Source organism: Miniopterus natalensis, chromosome 19, assembly GCF_054644295.1.
Source record: "Miniopterus natalensis isolate mMinNat1 chromosome 19, mMinNat1.hap1, whole genome shotgun sequence".
NCBI classification, from domain to species: domain Eukaryota; kingdom Metazoa; phylum Chordata; class Mammalia; order Chiroptera; family Miniopteridae; genus Miniopterus; species Miniopterus natalensis.
This window is the reverse complement of record NC_142099.1, coordinates 22058087-22081154: the sequence shown is the minus strand read 5'-3', so window position 1 is coordinate 22081154 and position 23068 is coordinate 22058087. Positions and strand designations below refer to the sequence as shown.

Here is a 23068-nt window from a genome sequence, read left to right as displayed (position 1 = left end):
CGAGCAAGTTACAAACCCATCCCCGTGTCTCAGGAATAAAAAGGGCAAGAAGGGGAACTCCAGTATCAAAGACAACTGGCTGACTGCTCCTCTCAGAAAGCAACTTGTTTAAATGTGCAGTAAACTATTTTTAAATGCAGATGATTCAGCCCAACGCAGGGAGCTTTATCTCAGATACTCTAACGTGCTGGGTTAGACTTCTTGACGTCTTCTCTGCCAGACCATCACAGTTACATACTGTGCAGCTGTGAGGAGGAGACCACGCGCTGCTCCCACTGCTCAGCAGCATTCTGCAACCTTCAGAAACAGCTCCTGAGAAACTCAAAATATATGCAGCCCCAGACCTATCTCTGAAGTGCCTGGTGACAGGAAAGGACACATACCTCAAATGGCATCCTGGGCACAGGATCCTGCTCTGGACGGAAGACTCCTGGTGACCGCTTGCCCCTGCGGTCAATATTTGCTTGCTGGGCCACCACAGCTCTGTTATCAGCCACGCTGTAGGAAGAGTCCCAGTAGAATTCTGGGACCTTGACTTCTGAGGGATTGTGGTTATATGGCTCCATGGGGAAAGGCTTCATTTTTTTCTCTAGAGGCTGCTGCTGCATTACAGGAGGTTGCAATGACGGCTCAAACAGTTTTATGGGGTCTTGGGTCTGAAGGTAGTAGGACTGTTTCACAGGCATGATTTTCCCTAACGGGCCTTGAACCTGAGGGGGATTCCACAGCTGTTTGGAGGCATCTGCCTGCTGATACTGAAGAAGAGAAGCTGCCATCAGAATGGGGATAAAATGCAACGCCACTTATACTCAGTGCCCAGGAGCCACGGAAGAAACATAATGGGTCTTAGAATCAGCAACACTCTAGGCAATGCAGCAGCTCCCTCTGCCCTTTAGGTATTCCAATACAGAGCTTCCCTAGTACAGGTTATGGGCACTGAACTCACGTTCTCACTTTCAATTCAATTATTTAAGAGGTTTAGTGAGTGTGAGTGTAAGTGTGTGTGTCTCCCCCGTTTCAAGTGCTGTGTGGATGACAACATTTAAGACTGGTGTCATAGCTTTCTTAACATCACAGCAAGGTGACGATTCAGCTTCCCTTCTATAGTTTATGTGCACATAGGAAAGAATTATTTACAGAAAATACTTTCCAATAAAACTGACAAACAGTAGCAGCAATGAATAGTAGTTAAGATCTAGTATCTTTTACAAAAGTGGAAAGGAAAACACCTGAACTTTCCTAAACAGCAAAGAGAACACTTTTATATTTTCATCAACATTACAAGTCAGAGGCATATGAAAGCCTAACTAGTATTTTCAATTAACTGAATGCTGATTCACTTCAGCCTTCCCCTCCTTAGTTCAGCTGGACGATACACAGTGTCACTTACCTGCTGGAACCCAGAGTGGTGAGGAGGACTTTTCCCCAAAGCTGGCACGGCTTTTGTAGGGGATTGTTGCTGCTGAGCTAGAGCTTGAACCTGCAACTGGCTTGCAGACTGTGCTGTTGGCTGAGCTGGTAGAGATGTAAGGGGTTGCTGGGAAGGTGGCTGTGGTTGTTGAGGTCCCTGGTTCATTGGCCCTGGTCCAGAGGGCCGTTGCTGGCTGTAAGGAATGTGGGACTGTTTCCCAGCTTGCACCTGGTTTCCTGCTGGAGAGTGAGCTGTTGGCTGAAGAAAGGTTCCTGGGACAGAAACACCAGCTGGGAAGGTGTAACCTGAGCCCATAGAAAATGCCACAGGAGGGGGAATAACATATGTTGGGGGCGGGAACCCTTTAAAATAAAAGAACATAGCTTTAGTTCTAAAGAAATGTAGCAAAAGAAAGGCAAAAATAAGTCATTAGGGTTGGGAGGGTGGGGAAGAGGTCTTCTCAAGTTATAAAAGGCAGGGATCAACCATCAAGACTGATCAAGTGAAAAATCTTTAACTTCACTTCAAGAATTAAATATAGACTATTGGCTGCTACTTATATCCACTTAAGTAACTGGAGTGTTCTAAACACCGTGTTTAATGACAGGAGTTCCTTCATGATAACAAACATGTACTTGTGTATGAACTAACAGAGAAATGGCTCCAAAATCATTTCATAAGTGTTAGGGAAAACGTTAACTTCCTTCTACCTTTTAGCACAATAGTTTAGTAATGTCACGCCAATAGAGTATGAATTACTCAACGAATGAATAGAAACTCCTACACAGAGGTACTAAGTAGAAGAAATTATAAAACACATTTACCTGGCCGGCTAGGAAGAGGAGGGAAGGCTCCAGGGTGGTGAATGGGGATGAACTGGGAATTGCTTGCTTGACTTGGCGTTTGAGTTACAGGCGTTTTCCTGGCTTCAGACACTGGAGTCTTTCTTAGTTCTGTCTGGGATTTTACCTGTGACCAAAGGAAGCAAAACTTTAATAATCTGATACTCAAATGTGTCAGAAAGAAGCACCTACTCTAAGAAAGTATTTAAAACACCACTGTCCAAAAAAAAGTATATGCTGAAGATATTTAAACTGACCTAAATTAAAAAGAGGAAAATCAAAATACATGATTTGTCAATAAAAGATACATGGTCTTAGTTTTACTAGTACAATTATCTTGCCCTCACAAAATCATAAAAATATTAAATATGGAAAGAACCTGAGAGCTCATTTGTTTTACAAATGAGACACCCGATGGCAACAGGTTAAAAAACTTGCCTATGATCTTAAGTTGCCTGTTATGGGCTCCAGGGCCCTTTATACTCTAATTCATTAAATAAAATACTAAATTATAAATTAATGATGACCTACTTTGGCCCTCAATTTAATTTCATCTGGGCATCCACCCGCCACCCTTCAGAATAAATAAGGATACCTTCTAAAGAACAAGCCCTGAGTCCTGCACTTGGAGCCAGAAGAATTGGATGCCCCATGTCCTGCTCAAGATGAGTAAAAAGAGGGAAAACAGGTACCATTTATAGAAAAGTTAGGATGAGGTACAGAGGGTGGTAATCCATTGACTGTTAGCAGGCTCTCTTTAATCACCCACAGGCAGAGGTAAGAGGGATGAGAGACCAGGAGATTTTATTTCCAGTCCGAATGGTGTTGGAAAGCAGTTATAGAGAATGGATGCAGAGTAGGCAGGGAATGCTGGACTCTATCCCTACATAGCACTGAGCCCTCAGCTTTATAGTTCAGTTAGGTTTTCCCTGCTTTTCCCCAGCATCTGTCTCTTTCCACCCCTTTTCTTAATTTCTGCCATGTTTTCCTATTTCTCCCCTTACTAATCTTAAAATGGGACTACTATATGTTCTTATTTCCCCCTTTCCCTCCCCACAAAAGTCCTGCAAAAATGTAGGCAGCCTTCAAAAATGTAGGTTCCTCGTGCCTACTGAAAACAAATATATTTGCCAAAATATGTCAACGAAACAAATGGCATTTACTCAAACATTAATGGTATTAATAAAACCAGTACAGAGTCAAGACCCCTTTCCCTTTATATAAAATCATCTGTGTCACCTTGGAAAGATATTAAAACACACACACACACACACACCCCGAAGTTGCAACTGACTGAGCAGTCTATTGTTTCCCAGCAGGAGAGTTGGGTTCTTGCTTTACAAATTCCCATGAGCCAGGGTAACAATGAAGTGTTAATAATGCTACTGGCTGGGACAAGAATAAATGTCAAGAAAAAGAGCCTCATCTTCTTCTCAGGATATATTTTATCTTGTAAAAAAAAAAAAAAACCTATACAAGCCTCAATATACTCTTAGTTCTACTGGATCTATCAAAGATCCCCAATTTCTCACTGCAGCATCAACAAATGGCAATTATATCTTCCAAAGAAAATGTCTTTGTGGAACTGACAGCTCTGCAACTGGTCATTTCAAACCACATAAACTGAACAGAACTAATAAAGCTGTCACATAGGTTAAGGCTCTTTCGCTCACATGACAATTCCCAAGGGTCAATGAAGTAACCATCAACCACAGCTCTTACTATAAGCATTTGGAGAATGCATTCAAGCTTCTAGAAGAGCCAATTCTCAAGGGTTTAGGAACAAATTAAACACCTTGCCTTTTGTGTGAGCCTTCCTCACCTGCTTTAGAGTTCAAATACAGCTTACCTGCACTGCCACATTCTGCTTTCCTGTTTCCTGTAACTTTTCTAAGGTGCATTTCTTGGGCTCTGTTTTCCTCTTGTTGGTGTCCTTCTTTCCTTCATTCTTAGTTACAGTTATTCCTTTGCTATAGTCCCTTCTCACCTCTTTGGGAGGAAAACTTCTTCCTTGGTCTCTGTTCACTTCTCGTGGCTTAATGTTCTCTTTGAAGGTGACCACTGGTTTCTCTCCAGTGTCGCAGCTGTTGCTTAGATTTCGGCCCGTAGACAGCACCGATTTCAGTCCTGGGTTCCCGTCTGCAGCCAGTGACTCAATCATAGATGTTTCTTGCAGAATGAGGTTCTCTTTGGCTTCACTGGTGTCTTCCAGTATTAACTCTGGGATTTCTGTGATAAACAATAATTTCCCTACCTCATTTTCACACTGAATCAGCCTAAAAAGGTAAAAATAAATCCATATATGAAAAACATAAACCTAAAAAACAATAACTACTGAATTGTGTATGGACCCAACAGTCAAAAGATTCCCAGCCCTAAACACTTGGAAACAGCAGGATATAACAGTGTGGATTCGGACACACAGAAAGCAGTTACGTAGAGACTCGGATTCTCATTATCATACTCAACACAACACATTCCCACGCCCTTTAATATTTTCTAATAATTACAGCTACAATTACTGAGCATGTTTTAAACACAGGTACTAGATTAGGCCCTTGTATTAGCTATTTATAACTCTTATTTTATAGGAGTAAAAACTGAGCTAAGAGGTAATCAGTTCATTCAAACATGCTCACAGTATGACAGGCACCTCAATACAAAAATGACCATGAAATAGTGACTGACTTTGGAAAGGCTATAATCAAGCAGAGGATCCTGAGGACACAGACCTGGGGAAATGGCAGAACTTGAAACGGAATTCAAACCTATCTGACTCTAAGGCCTGTGCCCCTGCACTACACCAACTACTCTATGCGATTTTTATTTAACTAGCCACTAGCACCACCCTGGTTTGTCCAGATTGAAACTGACCACCATGGCCCTGTCAATCAATACAAAAGAAAGCATTGTAACTGCGAATGTACAACTTAGATTGGCAGAGACGTTTATAAATTAGAGCAGAAGCTCATGATAAAGAAGGGAGTGAAGCCAATTCCTCTACAATAGGCAGTGTAATGGGGAGAAGAAAGATTTAAGAGTATAATGATCACTAGGGTTATAATTTATGTCACCAACATTTTGTCTTAAAAGTCTATAATCAATAGCATTATACCAAAGACTAAAAAACAGGTGTGTATGTGTGTCCAATGAAGAATACCTTGGCTGATTATCAGCGATCCATTTGCCTATAGAGATCAAGCGCTGCTGCCGTATTTGTCGCTGCTGACCCTCCTTGTCTCCTGTAATACCCTGGTGGCCTTTGGAAAAATCCAAGTTCCTAAAGTTGATATAAGCAAATTATAAAAAATAAACTGCTAAAGATATATTCCAGGCAACCAAATTCACCTAATTAACTGAAATGACTTCAGATTTTTCCATACAGGATAACTATTTGATGCAATCGACTACATTTGTTTGAATTTACATTCCCAATGATTTAAAATCCAATGAAGCAGAAAAAGCACTATGCAAAGAATTAGAACACAGTGAAAAATGAGAGTTAGTTCTTTCTGCTAAGCTCTGAGAAGGTTTCACATAGTTGGTATCTGAGCTGGAGCTTGGCCAGTTACTGGCAAGTACTTACAGATTGGTAAGGGAAGGACAAAGAGGAAAAGGGAATGTTCTAGGCATAGCAAGAACAAAGTTTCAGAGGAATAAAAACACAGCTATTCAAGAAAAAAACATAGTGAATATACAGTATGTATAAGGTAGGTATTGGTGGGGAGGAGGGTGGAAGCGGAAAACATGGCCGAACAACTAAGCACTGCACAGTGACAGAAAATATGCTGAACAACTAAGCATTTGGACAGCAAGCCACTGGAACAAGTGTTTCTGTATTAGTAATGGGGCATCATCAGGTCTATACTTTAAAAATATAATGTGGAAACAGGGTAGAAATAAACTATAGAAAGAGAGGGACTCTAAATAGGGAAGTTGATTAGGAGGCTTTTTTACTCCAGGAATTAAAGGCATGACATACACAAATCCATTTTACATAAAAAACTTTCACTATCAGTTGCTGTTAGGAAAAGAAGACAAAGCTCAAAAGTGCTTCTACACCCAAGCCTGATTCCTGTTAATTTTAATACTGCAATCACCAGCAATGAACTCAGTCTCCTCCAGCTGCCACCCACCTGAAAGAAGGTCTCAAAGCCAAGAATCCTTGTAACTCAAACTCCTCTGGAAGTGGTGTAGCTAGAGAAGGGTAGAAATCAAGATTCATAAACATCTTAATTAAAATACTGTTGTTAGCAGAATACTGCTAAGTAAAAAAAAAAAAAAGAAAAGGAATGTCTCAGGATAAACTATATGATGTTCATAGTTTCCTGCTCTTCTTTACAGCAGCCCTGATAAAATAACCCAGTGCAGAGGAGGAGGAGTACAGTGATTTTTTTCGCAGCAGTCTTAAAATTTCATAGCCTCAGACCCAGTAATCCCAAAGTACTGAAGAAAACTGACATCACCTGGGAGCTTGTAAGGGATGCAGAATCCTGGAAACTATCCCAAACCTACTGAATCATAAACTGCATTTTAGCAAGGTCCCATGTGATTCACTTGCAAATTAATGCTTGAGGAGCACTGATCTAAAGGAGGAAAAATAATCAGAAAGGGGTCAACGAGACTGTTCAGTGTAGAATTATTTATAATGGGAAAAATCTTAAAGCAAATGGACAATGATTAAATAAATTATGGCATAGCCATAGCGTGGAATATTATGCGGCCAGTGAAAAACCATGTTTCAAAATGTTTAAATGACAAAGGAAAATGCTAATATAATGTTAAATTTAAAGAGCAAATACAAAGCTGAATTTGATACCAAACACATACAGGTTGTGTATGTACACACAGAAAAAGGCCCATAGAAAATATACTATCATGTGAACAGTACAAAGTATCTCTGTATGAGAGAACCATGGAGGACTTGGGTTCTTTATATGTGTATGTCTCAAATGTTTATAACTCTGTCAGAATAATGCTGTTCAATTACTTTGTGTGTGTTTTCAAATAGTAAGAATGAGGAGACTGGAAAGAATCTGAAGGTACTGCACTCTCTGGGCTCCTGTTAAGATACCCAAACAGGAGAGCACACTACTGGAAGAGCAGAAGAGCATCACCTCTACTTCCACCCACTCTGTCAGTGTGGAGTTCAAGTCACTTCTGAGACATTCAACTTAACATCAGATACATTAAAAACACAACCCTGCTTTTTTCTGACCCTCTGCCCACTATCAGCGACAGCGAGCAATGTCACAACACAAGGTTGAGGTGGCCCTTACCATTATTACTTGAAAGATCCTCTTCATGGGGATGGAAACTATTTAGGAGAGAAATCAGCCAGGGCCAAATGCTGTAAATGAAAGCGATAGTTCAGACTTTATCTTTTTAGAAGAGAAACCAGAACATTAATAAGCCATGAAAATGTTATCTCTAGGACTAGACTTTATGCATTTTCCCCTTGCTTCAGCACTTTAAAGACTGTATGACTTCCTACAACATATTTTCAAAGATGTCTAGATGAAAGATGCATCAGAAGGGTCAAATTTCCATGAGATAGATACTACTGCAGATGGTCCCAGGCTCCCAATTTAACAGCTAGTGAAAATAATTTTTCAGTTTTAAACATTGAAAATTGGTATTTCTTGGAAAACTCTGACCATGTTTTTATGTTTTCATAGAACTTTCACGTACACATTGGCTGTGGAAGCCTTTGTTACTCAATCTGTGACAGGGAATGGCTCTGCCAGTCAAACCGCATTCCCTGGTCAAGATGCATATGCGCTCTGTTATGACGGCCTTGCCTCTAAACTCTGTTTCCTAACACACAGCAACATCTGTGAATGTTTGTAAAACATTTTTTGTATTTACTTAGAAATAATCATGCTCTACTACAACATTAAGCTTTTCCTGGAATATAACCAATGTTGGTGAAAAGTGATAAGAAAGACTAGGTCAAGGTGCCCAGGTTACAGAAATTAAATGTAAGTAATCAAAACATGGAGAAAACCTGGGAGCTGACAACTACTTCTAACAGTGTACACTTAGAAATATGGAAATATGTCACTTAAAATAATACAAAAGGATATACAGAGTATGGGGAAGCAAACATTAAAAAATAAACGTCTGCAACAAGCCTTTGGGGATATAACAAATTATGAGAGACAGTTGAAAAAGAAGGTTAATAACCTAAAAAAGAATATTAGAATAGAACAGCAATGTCTTTGTGCAACAAATATGAGATCTCAAGAAAACAGACTGCACAAAAAGAGTAGGAGTAGATGACAATGATATATTGCTTTACTCTGTTCTGGGTTACTTAAGTATAACTTTGCTTTCTACAAGGGAAAACACACACACACACACACACACACGCACGCACGCACGCACGCGCGCCAGTACTGCTTATATTTATTAGCTTAAATAGCATGTTCTCAAAAAAGTACAGAAGAAACTAAGGTCTAGAAATGGAAAATGTCCAGAAGCCAGAAACTGAAGATTTGAATATATGTAAGATTTTGACTTTACAAAAAAGCAAAAGCTCCAATTTTAGAAAAATACCCCACACTAGTATTTAAAATGAGATGTAACATAACTTAAGATAGAATAAAATACCTGGGAGGGCATAAGTCTAAAAATCCTGATATACCTGCTAGGAGGAAGGGGTAATAGCAAATGATAGGGAAGAAAGAGGGGAAAAAAGGTTTGTAAATAAAACTATTCCTCTGGCTGAATATCCTTTGCCATGATAAGAAATGGGAATGGAGAGCATGGGCCAAAAGGGTCACTGCAGGAACAAAAACAAAGCCAATCAATCCCTGCCCATAAATATGAAAATTCTATAAGCAAATGAAAACATTGGATTCTTCTTTCATAGTGTTACTGGTATAGTTTATTATACCAAATACAAGTTTTGGGTTCTAAGGTACACAAGGGAAGGAAAACTGTACGGCTTCTGAGTCAAGAAATGAAAATTTTGTGCCAGGAAACAGTGTCTAAAAGTATGTATTACTTACAATACTCAGTTTAAACTCTATTCATAGAGTTTATGTCAAAAATAAGGAGCTTATAGTTAGGTTTAAGGGGGAAAAGGAAAGAGAATTAAGTAGAGGGATCACAGGGTCTTAAATGTGGCTAGGACATTTTCTAGGTTGTGACCTTGGTCAGAGTGTAGATGCTGGACCACAAAGCAGAAATTTCAAAGAGATTCTCGTTATATCAACCTTCAAAATATATTGAGGAGGAAGTTCCTATTCACTGCAAAGCCTTCTTGAAAATATTTCCACAATCAAAGGTAAGCTGAAGGCTTTCATCTGTCACTCTAAAATCAATAGTTCCTAAGAACTGTCAGAATTATTCTGAGTAGAGATTAGAGCGAAAATGGCGATGAGCAAAATATTTTATCCTTGCCCGGCCGGGCGTAGCTCAGCGGCTGAGCATTGACCTAGGATCCAGGCGATTGGGGTTCGATTCCCGGTCAGGGCACAGCCCCAGTTGCGGGCTCGATCAATGACTCTCTCATCATTGATGTTTCTGTCTCTCTCTCTCCCCCACTCCTTTCCTCTCTCTGAAATCAATAAAGATATATTTTTTAAAATAAATAAATAAATGGCATTATAATTTTTTTTAAAATTTATGCTTAAAACAAATATAACTCAAATTGGATATTACTACAAGGCAGCACTGAACAGCTTATGTATAGAAAATAATGGAAAGAAGTAAAAATTTCTTCCCTTTAATTCCTAAACAGAAAATTGGGGCATGATGTAGTGGATAAGAAACAAACTGGTTTTATTTCAATTTCATTTTTAATGTAAAAGATGGCTTTTCCCCAGCAGGGCAACAAGGGACAGGGGGAGTGCCAAGAGTCAGAAATCCTTAAGACTGTGCCTCATATGAAAAATTCCAATAAAGGGAAAGCATACAAAGAGGTCTTCAGTTCAATTTCCAAAGAGTGGGTGGAAAATACAGTCTTCCATTGTTCAAATGTTGTGTTTTTGAAGGTGGTTTCTACATATCTTTGACTATCAAGCAAACAAAGCACAGAAGCTGACATGAAATTCTAAGATACTCACTACTGTCTTTCATCCACCACTGGCTCCTGGAAGACCCTGGGTCTGAGTCTCAGCCAGTCCATGGAGACCTTGACTGCAGGAAGGGGATAGGCGTTGTAAGTTTCCTCCTGAGACTTGTTCTGGAGAGGACACTTGCACAGGATGCCAAGAAAAGACACTTAAAGAAAAATGCAAACAGAAAGCATATTTGAAACTGTGTTATCAGTCCAAATTAACACTTAAAATTAACTTATAGCTTCTTTCTAAATTAGGCATTTTCTTTCCCATGTTAAAAACTGTTAAAGATACAGCTGATGAGAGAATGTCATCAGATAAAGAACAGTATTTAGAGCCCGAGCCTCTTGAGTCAATATTAAGACATATAGGACACTTCTTTACATGTCACCAGATGCTTTGTTACAATGATGAAAATGCCTAAGATTCTGCTTTCCAAAGAAGATGGAACAGAAAATTAAATGGTTTAATACTCACTAAAGAGGGCCAGCAACTGTGTCCAACACAGCTGCTCATCTTGGCTATAACTATGCTGTTCCGTTTCATTGCTAAAGTCACGAAGGTGATGAAGTTGAAATAGGTTAATGACAGTGACGTGAACTAACTGCTGAGAGTTGAAAGCTTTTTGAAATAGCAGCTTCTGTAAAAGAAGACAGGGAATATTGCATATATTGTCATCAAGAACAGGAGCCATCTTCCACACAAGAATTAAACTTAGGCGGTCTGCATTTAGAGCGACCAGGGAACCAGTAAAATTACAGATGAGTCAACTGTCCCACTCTTAAATCCCAGTATTTTAATCAAGTCTAATGTGGTCTGATGTTTCTCATGCTGACTTCACCTTGAAAGAAATTAACCCAGACACCACAGAGTTGTTTTTCACAAGTTTTCAGGATCCATCAATAAATTCATATACTTTCATCCATTAGAAGCTGTTTTATATAAGAGATGCATACATACTAAAATATTAAATTGGGACCAATGACTAGAAAGCACGTGCACATAGTGAAAACCAAATTTCAAATAAAACGACTCAAAACATATTTTCGAACTCTCGGGACATAATGTATGACTTCCAAAATTTGTCATAAAATTTACTCTTTCAAAGGCCTGACACATTTAAAGAAGCTTATTTATAAACGAGGTATATAGCAAGAACATACTTTGGAACACAGGGTAAATGATATCTAAAGCAATCATTAACATATTATAGGCACTTCTATAAATTATTACACTGACATTCTCCCTAAAGGAAGGTACATGCATGAACTTCATCATCAGCTTTTACTTAATAATCATGTGTTCACAGTGACCTGCTAACCAGCACTATAAGGAAGAAGTCACCTCCATGCACTCAGCTGGTGGCCTCAACCTCCTAACAGCACAAGTTTCTAACAAAGTGATAACAAAGATGATATCCAAGATGATATCCTGGCTTCACTCTATACTTTAGCCACTGCCAAGCTCCCTCCCTCCCCAGGGAAAATTTGTAGAGACAGCGGGGATTCACTGCCTTATGGTGGGAAACAGATCACCTTACTTACAATTCTACCAGCAGTGACAAGAATTCCTACCATCTCAGAAATTTGGAGCTGCTTTAGGATTACTTTTTTTTATCTAGATTGTTAGAAAATCTGAAATATCCAGAAGTTCTACGATTCATTAGCAAAATCTTTCACATCATCATTGGAGAAAAACACAATTCCATTCCACTTTAACTCTCCTCTCCCCATCAGATCTCAGCCTCCTTGCCATCTGCTGTTCCCGTGTATACAGCTAGAATGCTCACTTCTTTCCCAAAGGCATTAAGCATTTTTCTTTCCTTCTTCAAAATGTCCTGAAACACTAGCTCTTCTCCAAAATTCTCCCACAAGATTTCTCTTTCAACCTCTACACCTAACCTTCTAGATAAACTTACCATTTACACAAATGCATACTACTGGCATAAAATGAAATACTAATTTGTATTTTTTCAAAAGCAGTTTTTCCTTACAATTATAATATAGCAATGTATGCCTTGCATCTATAAACCCACTGGCATTTATTTTAGAAGGCAGTGTCCTACAGAACAGAATCTCCCCTGGGACTTTCTAATGTAGGCACAGAAGCATTCATGCATATGGGTGGAACCTGGAACTAGCAAATGTAAGGCAAGTTCATGAAGGCATAGACTTTGTTTTGTTCTCTCCCCTGTTATCTCCAAAGGCCTAGAAAAGTGCATGGCACATAGTAGGTACTCAATACTTAGTGAAGGAGTAATTCACACCTTTGGAAGTAAATGTGTAATTATTCAATTGCAATTTCATAAAACTTAGACTGTATTGTAGTAAGTAGAGCCTCCCCTGGGACAAAATCAGATCGGAACGGACATATTGTTACTGAAAGACACTTTCCATATTGTTACTGAAAGACACTTTCAACAACAGTTGAGAAAAACACTAAACTAAATACCATTAAGAAACAGCACACATCTGACAGATATGAAAAGCCTTGCATCTCAGTTCCTAAATCCTAGGCCTTAATCCTTCAGGAACCTCAACTTGGTAAACGTTTCTGCTTAGTAGCTAAAGATTGCTAGTTAGACAGACACACTGAAGTCTACACTCATTATCTACAAATACTTTTAAATTACTCTTGAATATTTACTCAACTATACTAAAATTTCACTCCAAATATGTTCTTCTGATATTTTAGTACTGGGTAAAGTTTAAAATTGATCTGTCTCATCCTGTGTTTAATTTTAGAGTGTAGGAATGATACTTCAAAGTGTATTTTAGCAATTGCCCCCACCCACCCACCAGAACTTCACATACAGAATTATATATTGAGGAGAATATTAGTGTTTGAGGTTGAACCTGCCTATGCAAAATGGAATAGACTCAAGACTAGAATAACTTACATGGAGATCTCATTAAGGTACAGGTTCCCCTCCTTCCCCATTTAGGGAGTGTATCTTTCATAGAAGCAAGAGCTGGAAGCAATCTCAAGAGGCCGTCTGGTCCAACCCCCTGATATGTAACAGGAATCCACCGAATCCACCCAAGAAGATGGCTGTCAACCTGACTTTTAAGTTTTCAAAAGAGAGTCCTCAGCAACACCCTACATATCTCTACTTAAATTCTAAGATTTAATTTTAGTTCTGACTTCAGGAAAGACAAAGATATGTCATTTTAAAATAATCCTTCCCATATCTGAAAACTTTCAGGGGACTCTTATTTTAGAAGCTCACTTTAAAACCAACTATTTCTATTATAGTTATTTACTATAATGTCTTGCACACACACAAAAAATCAACTAAAAAAAGATTATAAAAACGATTTCACATTTACTACATTTGACTAATTTATGTCTCTTAAACTAAGTTCTACAATCTCTGAGATGTGAGAATTTTATAATATTTTTAAAACTATAATGCAGTTATAGACAATTTCCCAAGTGGATAGATACCCAGAAGTAACCAAAAAAACACACCACATTCTTTGAGAATGTCTTGTTTAATGTTGATCCCAGTGACTGAAACAGTGACAGATATACAACAGTCAAGTATTTGTTAAATAAATTTTAAAAAGTTAATACTTAATTTTGACTCCTCCCATATTTTACATATTATACATTTAAATTGCTAATTTAATATACTAACCCAAGGATCATTTTCATATACATAACTAGGACAAAGGTTACTTAATTTTATCTCATTATATAATTCTGTAAAATATATTCCTATTGAATGAAATTTCTCATTCTTTTCCTTCAAACTACCACAAATCCTCATGGATTAAAGTACAACAAGAAAAATGAGCTTGATTTGCAGAATGGAAATACCTATAAAGTAGGTAACAAAATCATATCTAAAAATATCTAATCCATCAAAAGCAGTACTTTGAAACTGAGGAAGAAATGTGCTTGAGCTGAGAAAGGAGGAGGAGTTGTTTCTTCACACTTGCATACTTTTTGCCAAATGGCAGCTACTTACTTAGTCCATTGCTGCTGTATTTCTTTATACAGACGGCACCTTAGTTTAAATCAAGGGGATGCTTTATGCAAAAATTTCATATTTAATCTCAAAGTTAATTTTTACCAACAGTTCACAGTTAAGTAATGGCATGAAAACTGGGGGTCATCTTCCTCGGAATCTTATGCTTCCTTAAACAAGACAATAAATTCAGTTTTTGAAATCTAACCTTAAACTGTTCTTCCAATTTTTCTCGAAGAGGGCTCAACTTTTCCAAGCTCTTACTCAGGTACACATGACCGTGGAATTTAATAAAGGCCTTGATGAAGTCAGAAACACCCCACTTGGTTTTCACCTCATCCCGGCTGAAATGAAAGAAAAACTTCCATGAATCTTCAGAAGCAAAATGGCTACAACCCCTTAAAGGAGGCTTCAGTTTGCAAAAACATTATTTGAGCACTTGGAAAGAATTCTGCAGCTGACTGACTTTCCAACTGTGACACACTCAGGTGAAGGCAGTAATTCAGCAGCCTGTACTCCTCTACTGGGAAATCAGTTGCTGATTGGTTAAAATTTGGTAAAAGCTACACGCAAAACTATTATATCTGTTTATAAATTAGGCAAATATAAGAGAAGCATAGGGAACTGGCCATTATTTCTTGTATGCCCAAATTTGAGGGGTGACGCCTACCAGGTTACATGAAGTCCTCTTGGAAAAGTCAACCCTACCTTTCCAGTGCTTTAGAAAGTGCTTTTTGTAGGTTAGTGGAGGCAGCTGGGAAAGGGAACTTCACAGCAATGCTTCTGCAGTAGTAGAAAATTGTGGTCAGATGGTCTCCCTTGGAAGAAGCTAAGATAGCCAACTGATTGTAAGGCTGACCTAGAGGAGAAAGTTAAGATTCTAAAGTAACTAAAGATGCACAAAGTCTTGCTATCAGAATACAGATGATCAGTTCTTAAACCTTTAAATTAATAAGGTGGAGTATTTGATAAAGTAAATGTCATGACCACCTCACTATAAGTGGGCATAATGTAAAACATCGTATTTCAGCAATGGCACATAAAATGTTTAGCTTAAAAAGCTACGTAATTACAGTGGAGAGCACTGTAAGTTCAAATAAAGACTGTAGAAAGAGCTATATAGTAAATATGTTTTGGCTTTGGGGGCCAGTCTCTATTACAACTACCCAGTCCTGCCACTGCAGTGGGAAAGCAGCCACAGACATGAAACAGATAGTGCCCAGACAGTGCGCTACCATCCCTGCTTGAGACTCTTTCAAGGGCCCCTTTTAGAATATAGAGGAATTTCAATGTGGCTTAACAAGAATGATTTACATCACCAAACAGCTGCTATAATTTCTCTAAGAATCACTGCTAAAGCCTATTTCTGGGGCCATCAAAAGACAAAAGCACTACCTTTTAGGTAACAAGAGATAATTTTTCTAGGGCAAAAATGGTGGTATTAAACAGAAAATTACTCTAAGTAATTAAGGAAGCCAGAGTTGTTGAAACAACTTTGGATCACATTAGGGGATATTCTATTTATACTGCTTTAATGACAACAGTTATCTTAAAATTTTCATTTCCTGTTATATAAGAATGTACAGTTAAAAGGGAAAATATGCCAATCAATACCGTAACTCCTAAAATGTGAAAGATGAGCCTTCGGTTATTTTCCATATTGCTGTAAAGAATGAAGTGTCACTGTCCCCCACAAGCTGACGACAAGAGAGACCCACTCACCATTAGAGGGGACAAGTTGAGCTGCGTGCCTATAGTAGGACTCTGCCTGGCTGGTCTGGTTTCTGTATCGAGCTGAGAGGAGGAAGAAGAAAATGTAGTTTAAAGACAAACAAACAAAGCAACAACTAGGGTAATATTTCCAAAAGAGCTACAGTTTTAAATTCTAAAGCTAACAAACACATTAAAATTAATTTAACAGCTTTAAAGACAGAAAAATACTTTAAAACAAATTAAATATAGGATTATGTGTGCAGTGTCCATCCGGCCTTCCCTACTTGGGACATTCAGCAGGAACCAATTTTAAAGCTTACCTAGCCCCCATTTTCAGGTCCTCCAGTGTCATGCATCACCAGCTCCCACTATGGACTATGCTGGTGACCTGGAGCCGGCCAAGAAGGGGTGAGTTATATGGCACTTAAAAACAAAACAAAACAAAAAACACTATACAATATGATCTGAAAATTATGTACTTCTTCAATATCTTATAAAGTGATTTTGAAAAATGCCCATACCTACTGCAATTAAAGTATGTGTGTGCAAAGAATGCACTGAAAGCAAACCTAAATACACTCCTCCTTGAACCTCCCCGCAGAACTTGGCGTTTCCTTTGGCATGACCCCCATGGAGTCAATGATGTATGACATCAAGAAATCTAAAGTCTTTGAATTTAAAGCAGGAATGTTCTCCATTCCCTATTATTTGAGGACAGCAAAACATAATCCTATAGTTAATTTGTTTTACAACCTTTTTTAGGTCACCTTAAAGGAATGAACAACAAAGTTACATAACATTCCCAGATTTAACTACATAAAATGGAAATACAAATTTAGCTGCAAAAAGGAAACAGAAATGAGCTTTTAATGCACTGACAGGAAGGAAAGAAGACAATCTAGTTTTGGAAGGAATAATTTGTAAACCCCACAATTCCAAAAGTACAGGCTTAATTTAGAAAATATTATGGTACCACTTTGAAAAGTTTAGCTTTGATTACATTTTTGCTATTTATTATTTGCCTACATCTGCATAAATCTGAATAAAATTTAAATCTTAATATAAAGGTTACTTCTTTCAATATCCTTTGCCAATCTCTAAACAATGAGAAAATCTAAGTTCCTTAAAATATATTTTATAGTTTCCTCTTATGACGATCTAAATTGTGTGTGCACGCTCAGTTTACAGGAAAATCGAGTTTCCTTCTATGACCACACCAAAGAAACAGATAAATGTATTATCAATTCCTTCACACCAAAGGCTCACCAATGTCTCCAAGGTGAACGAGGCAGTGCTGGCAGATATAGGAGCAGGAGCTAGACTGTGGCTTCACTATGGCGCTGGTATGCGTCTGTTTATGGCTGATAATTCCCAACTGGGAAGACTTCACACGGCATGGTAAATCTACATTAAACACTGTACACAGTTCTTGTAATAACTAAAAGGAAAACAGAGCAAGATTTAGTATTAAGTCAGACCTGGTAAGGTCAGAGTGCTCTACGGTAAAGCTTGTATACTTTAACATATGTACCTAATATCATGTACGCTGAGATCTGAGCAATGACTTCAAGAAAATGTTATGGTAACGTTTCATGATAATTAGTAACATTCATTACAAATCATCCCTCTTAAATTCACAAGTATTCGAGCAATCTAGGATTTGCATCTAAATGGAATGGCAGCATTTAAAAAAAGACCAGCCAAATTCTTTCAAAGGAGTCCACAAATACCATACCTGCTTTCTCGATTCCCATTCACTCCTTAATCCGTTATGGTCTGGCTGCCACACAAGCCCCCCCTTCCCATCCCACCACCCAGCACCACTCTACTGAAACTGTTGTTAGTATGACAACTGGTTGTCTAATAAGCAACTATAATGGAAGTTTTTCTTTATCACCTTATTGGACCTCTCTGTTACAGTAAAAACAACTGATCTGATAGCTGGTTACCGAGTTTTTCTAGTTTTGTTTTTTAATCCCGCCAATCATTCTTTTTCAGTCTCCTTCATTCAAAGGTTTTTCTCCTCCCACCTTGCTCACCAAGGGTTTCATTCTTGACCCCCACAAAATTCTTTGCATCCTGTTCTCATTCATTCAAGTATTTACTTAGAAATAGTATTCATTCAAATATTTAGTTACTGTATTAGCCACCATAGTAAGAGACACATATATAAATATGAAAACCTACGTTCCTTAAAAGCTCAGAGCAAAATGAGCAAGACAGGTAAAGTACAAAGTGGGGGGAAGGGAAGGAGAGAATATTATTCATTTATAACAAACCTCATTTCCCTGGTTGATACATTTGTCTCACTTTATCATTGTGATAAACTAGTAACCATATAATAAGCTCTGTTTTTTGGTGTTTTTTTTTCCAGAAGAGGATATGAAAGCAACAGCAATAGCAAATGATTTGACTAAGGTTACAGAATTAGAAATACCTTGATTCTATCTCCACTCTTGGTAATATGTACAGAAATTCACAATAAAAAATTCAACACCCTAAGGACCCAACTCAGAAGGATCTGAAATGTTCCACCTTTTCCCTAACATAAAAACCACCTCCAAAATTCAATGTAAATTCTGCGCACCTTTCTACTAAGCATAGAAATTAACTACTTCATCTTAACTTATACCTGTACATTTGTAATGGGCAAGAAATTTGCTGACATAAAATTGGGTAAACAAGTTATGCCTAGAATGGCTCGAGTCAGGAAACAGAAAAGGCAAGAAATAGTAAGTAAAAAAGCAAAATGGGGGAAAAAACCAAACCAGATGACAGTGGAAGATGTCAAGAAACACGACAGAAGATAAAGGATTAAATTCAGAAGGTCCTGGAGGAACAGACTGGAAAAGCAGGCAAGGCTGAACACCTATCAAGAAGAAAGAATGCTGAGGGGCAGTATATCAAACATGGCTGGGACATCATGTGGCATGCCTTTTAATAAAAGTTTTGTGTGCACACAGGAGTTGTAGGTGAAGCCAGAAAAGTTCCTACTGGCTCAAGGATTCTGGGAGAGAGAACTCTGGTTGATTGAGGCAGAAACTAGGCGAAGGTAAAAAAAGAGAAACAGATGTTTCCTAAGTTGAACAAAACTGTATTTGGCAATTATTCTGGGAAAACTCTATTATTACACTATTTTACTGTTCCTTAGCTACTCACTCTATGTTAAGAACAGAGAACTAACTATGAAGGTTCAGAATATTACCTTTTAAATTACGGCAGAAACTTAGTGATAATGCTCCCATTTTCTTAGAATAAAGATACTGTTCTTTGATGTTTAAAAAAACCTACAGCAGAATGTTACATCTTCATTTCAATTAGGAATCTGGTTGCGGCTTGAGGCACCATGCTTTAAACGGTTAACAAAGACATAACTAAGAAGCAAAATCATCTTCACAGAAAATATGATGGAGGGTTAACATGTATCAGCCTCTTCTCAGTCCACTCCAACCGGATCTCTGTCCCCATCACCACAGTGAAGTCACATTTTATCAAATCCAAGATACCATAAATTATAAGATGAATTATTACTTTATGTAACATTGAGGAAACAAAACTACTGCCAATTAAATGGTGACTTACCATCTTTTGTAAACTTATCCCTATTTCAGATGTTAAAATGTGAAAAAATTTTTAGACATGAAGAAATATGGTACTCTTAATTTCACCAATGACTTCCATGTTGTCAAACTGAATTGGTCACTTTTTAATCTTCTTGCTGGACTTCTCAGCAGCACAATAGGGTTGATCACCACTTCCTCTCCTTACTGAAATGCTTTTCTCTTGGTTTCCAAGGCACCACTCTCTCTGATTTTTCTCCTATTGTAATGGTGGCTCTTTTTGTGCTAAACCTGTTCCCACCTAGTCCTGTGGTTTTAAATACTAAATATTTATATCTGACTAAATCAGGGTTCTTTATTGTAATCATAAAATTTACTCTGGCCTGTCACTGAGCCCCAAGCTTGTTGATCCAATTACGATTCTGCCATCTCCGCTTACATGTCAAACAGGTATCTACTCTAATTTAACACAGACAGAGCTGCTCTGTAATAAATGTTCTCTGAGTAAGTGATACAGTCAGTCAACTAGCTGCTCAATCTGGTAACTCAAGTCATCTCTGACTCTTTCCTTAATCCTGATTCCACATGTCCAATCCACCAGCAAGGACCATAAATAAGAACCACAGCTGAGTTCTTTCCATGATGAGTGTTTTAGTTTAAGTAAAACAAATAAAAAACTTTATAAGATGATGGTTAACTACATCTTTCAACAGTTTTCTTTTTCTTCATTCAAAGAAATGGTAAAACCAAAATGGAGCCAAATACAGGTAGAAATGGTCAAGCAGCAACACAGAAAACTGGTTAAGAATTCTTTCTGAGCAAGATCCTCAAAACTTCATCTTGTCACTATAAAATGAACATTTATATACAAATATTTTATCAATGAAATTATGAATTCTATTAGATATGGATGAGATAAAGTTTTTAAAGGATTCTGCTTACAGTAGAGAAAATTCATTATTCAGAAAGAAGACTTCTTTATTCTTTTACCTTGTCTGATTTAGAAGTTATATCAGAAAGTAACTAAGGACAAGGAAAGTCTCTGAGGAAAGTGAATAACTTACTCAAAATGAAGAAAAGCCACTTCATTTCTTAGGTAGTTTAATAGCATATGACCCTCCAAATTCTACTGCATACCTAAAACTATGAAAACTCACTTGATAACACAAGTTTCGACTATTTCTTACCTGGCAAAACATAGCAGTGACTTTTATACTGACTATACCCACACCTATAAATTCATATATGCTCTGATACCTCTTGTAACTGACTACAACTGCTGTTTCACTAAGACATTGCTCTCTCTGCCCTTTTTCTGTTCACTCAATTAAACCTCCAAACATTTAGCTGAAACATCAACCTATTTAAGAGCAGTCTTTACTGTTTTAAAGGTCTTACAGTATACATTTTAGGACATTTTTATTCATTTGAGATTATAGGTGATCAACTCCTGGATGGCCTGCATAGTGGTTACACAGTGTTTATATGAACAAGGTGTGTACAAACAGAATATTCACCACTAATTCCAGGAAAATTGGTATGTAATGTAGAACTCACCTGAGTATAGAAGCCACTAGCTGCCTCTAGGAACAGAGAAAGGTTTGCCTGAACTTCACTCCGATTCGGGTTTGCTCGATTCTTTGCCTGGCCTTGTAGTGTTGTGATCTGATTCTTAAAGGCATGATTCCAGCTGAAAACAAAATGTAATTCTATTTGTATAGCAGTGACTCACTGGGCAGACACTGGTCCCCCTGAGAACAAGAAAGAACTGTTTGTTATAATTATAACACACTAGATAGTAAACCTGCACTAAAGATATTGACTTAATTAAATAACTTTAGGCTCCCCTTTGAACAAGACTAGACATGCAGTAGAATCCAACTGACCTTAGTAAACACTTACCAAATGTTTCAATAATCAGACTGTGGCTTCAGTTATTAATCTTTTAGAGCTACTAAAGTTAGAGCCTATTTAGGAATCCCAGTACAAAACCAGAACTACAGTAGTAAGACCAAAGTAAAATAAGCTATTAACAAGTTTGTATACATTGTGCCAAAAAATAATTGAGTGTGCCCTAACAAGTGATGTGTTTAGGGGGATAAAAGTTTTGTAAATATTAAATTATATCTCTTACTTCCCTAAAATCTATTTCCCACAGTTCTATTTCTAGTTCACAGTTTATTTCTCTTGGGGTTAAGATTTTCTTTAGAGCTTGAAATATAAGGTCATCTTTTGACATTTAATTTTGGCTAAATTAAGAAACACAATGATGTAATATAGCATGTCACAATCCTATTATAAAATCCCTTTTATTGTCAAGCTGTTTAGAGAATCATTTTAAATTCAGGTATGGTAAAATACGGCCACCTCCTAACTTGGAAATCACAGGAGGGAAACAAGCAGAACTAGGATGAAGGGATGATATTACTGGCTGGATTCAAAGCAGCAAACAGATAAAGGGTTTATAACCTACCTGGAAAGTACCTAGTTCTTTATCAATACTGGGGTTTTTAATGATTTATGAAGTCAATCACTCCCTAAAATTTCTGATGACATCTTATCTTCGACTCTAAAATCATAGATATGGATTTTGAGGGGTTATGATTAAGCTCTATTACTAGATCTCCTAAAAATATAAAGTAATCTAAGAGAAGTGTGGAAGATAGGGAAATGACTCTTAGCTACAACTTGGGGTAATGGACATTACTAAACCAAATATTCTTAACTGATTTTTAATTTTTCATCAGGCCAATGTCCTTGTTTCAATTTGTAAGGCAAGGCCTTCCACAAAAGGCATTTATTTACTCATTTGGGAATATGATCATCTGCCATTTCATCCCTCATAGAAAGAATAAGTGGAATAGCCTAAATATACAAAATATTTCTTTAGTCTTATTTGGGGTAAAAACAAAAAACAAAAAAGACACACCTATTTATTTTTATATGCCCTAAAGACCTTAATAAGAGTCAACTCTGAACATTTCTCATGCCACCTGAGACTGTATGTGAAGGTAATACTGATGGTGAAATTTATTTTCATTGAAGACGTTTACTCTGAGAGAGGTTAAAAAGAAACAACTAAATTGTTCTGTTCTATCCTAAAGTCTTGGTGAGATTCTTGACCTTAATAGGGACATCTCAAATGATAATACTTACAGATCCTGTTCTACTTTCTTGTCTAAAGCGTATTCCAAATCAGTAACTAGCATTTTCTGGTACAGGTCCTGCAGAGCCTGCCTGGATGTCCAGACCTCAGCTGGACCCAGCTTAGAATCTGAGTAACAAAACAAAAACAGAACAGTAGATAGATAAACGAAGAGTTAAGACCATCATGACCACACCTGTGATTTCTTCCCTCCCCATTTCCCAAAGCAAAAACCTGCTGTAAGTATATACCACAGATTGCTGAAGTTTTATACTACTGCATTTCAAATGACTTTCACCTTTTGGCTAATGACTAAATCTGTATGCTTCTGGATTTGTCTTTTAGTTTTAAAATAATA

The 23068-nt window shown here is 37.6% G+C and overlaps 1 protein-coding gene across 6 annotated transcripts in view; it reads right to left on the bottom strand.

The window, feature by feature from the left end:
• Positions 1-23068, bottom strand: part of SMG7 (SMG7 nonsense mediated mRNA decay factor) — a 54221-nt gene that overhangs the window by 6169 nt on the left and 24984 nt on the right. For 3 of the 6 annotated variants that reach the window (XM_087828244.1, XM_016224639.2, XM_016224641.2), the window contains exons 3-17: positions 22722-22839; positions 21123-21255; positions 17272-17443; positions 16015-16086; positions 15001-15151; positions 14501-14636; positions 10797-10959; positions 10326-10482; positions 7533-7603; positions 6390-6450; positions 5414-5533; positions 4103-4529; positions 2236-2380; positions 1391-1773; positions 384-755 (exon numbers count right to left, since the gene is read on the bottom strand). In XM_087828244.1, the coding sequence (XP_087684370.1) occupies positions 384-755; positions 1391-1773; positions 2236-2380; positions 4103-4529; positions 5414-5533; positions 6390-6450; positions 7533-7603; positions 10326-10482; positions 10797-10959; positions 14501-14636; positions 15001-15151; positions 16015-16086; positions 17272-17443; positions 21123-21255; positions 22722-22839 (2681 nt within the window). The remainder of the gene's footprint in view (positions 1-383; positions 756-1390; positions 1774-2235; positions 2381-4102; positions 4530-5413; positions 5534-6389; positions 6451-7532; positions 7604-10325; positions 10483-10796; positions 10960-14500; positions 14637-15000; positions 15152-16014; positions 16087-17271; positions 17444-21122; positions 21256-22721; positions 22840-23068) is intronic. The other 3 variants (XM_016224640.2, XM_016224642.2, XM_087828246.1) reach the window with 1 other exon arrangement.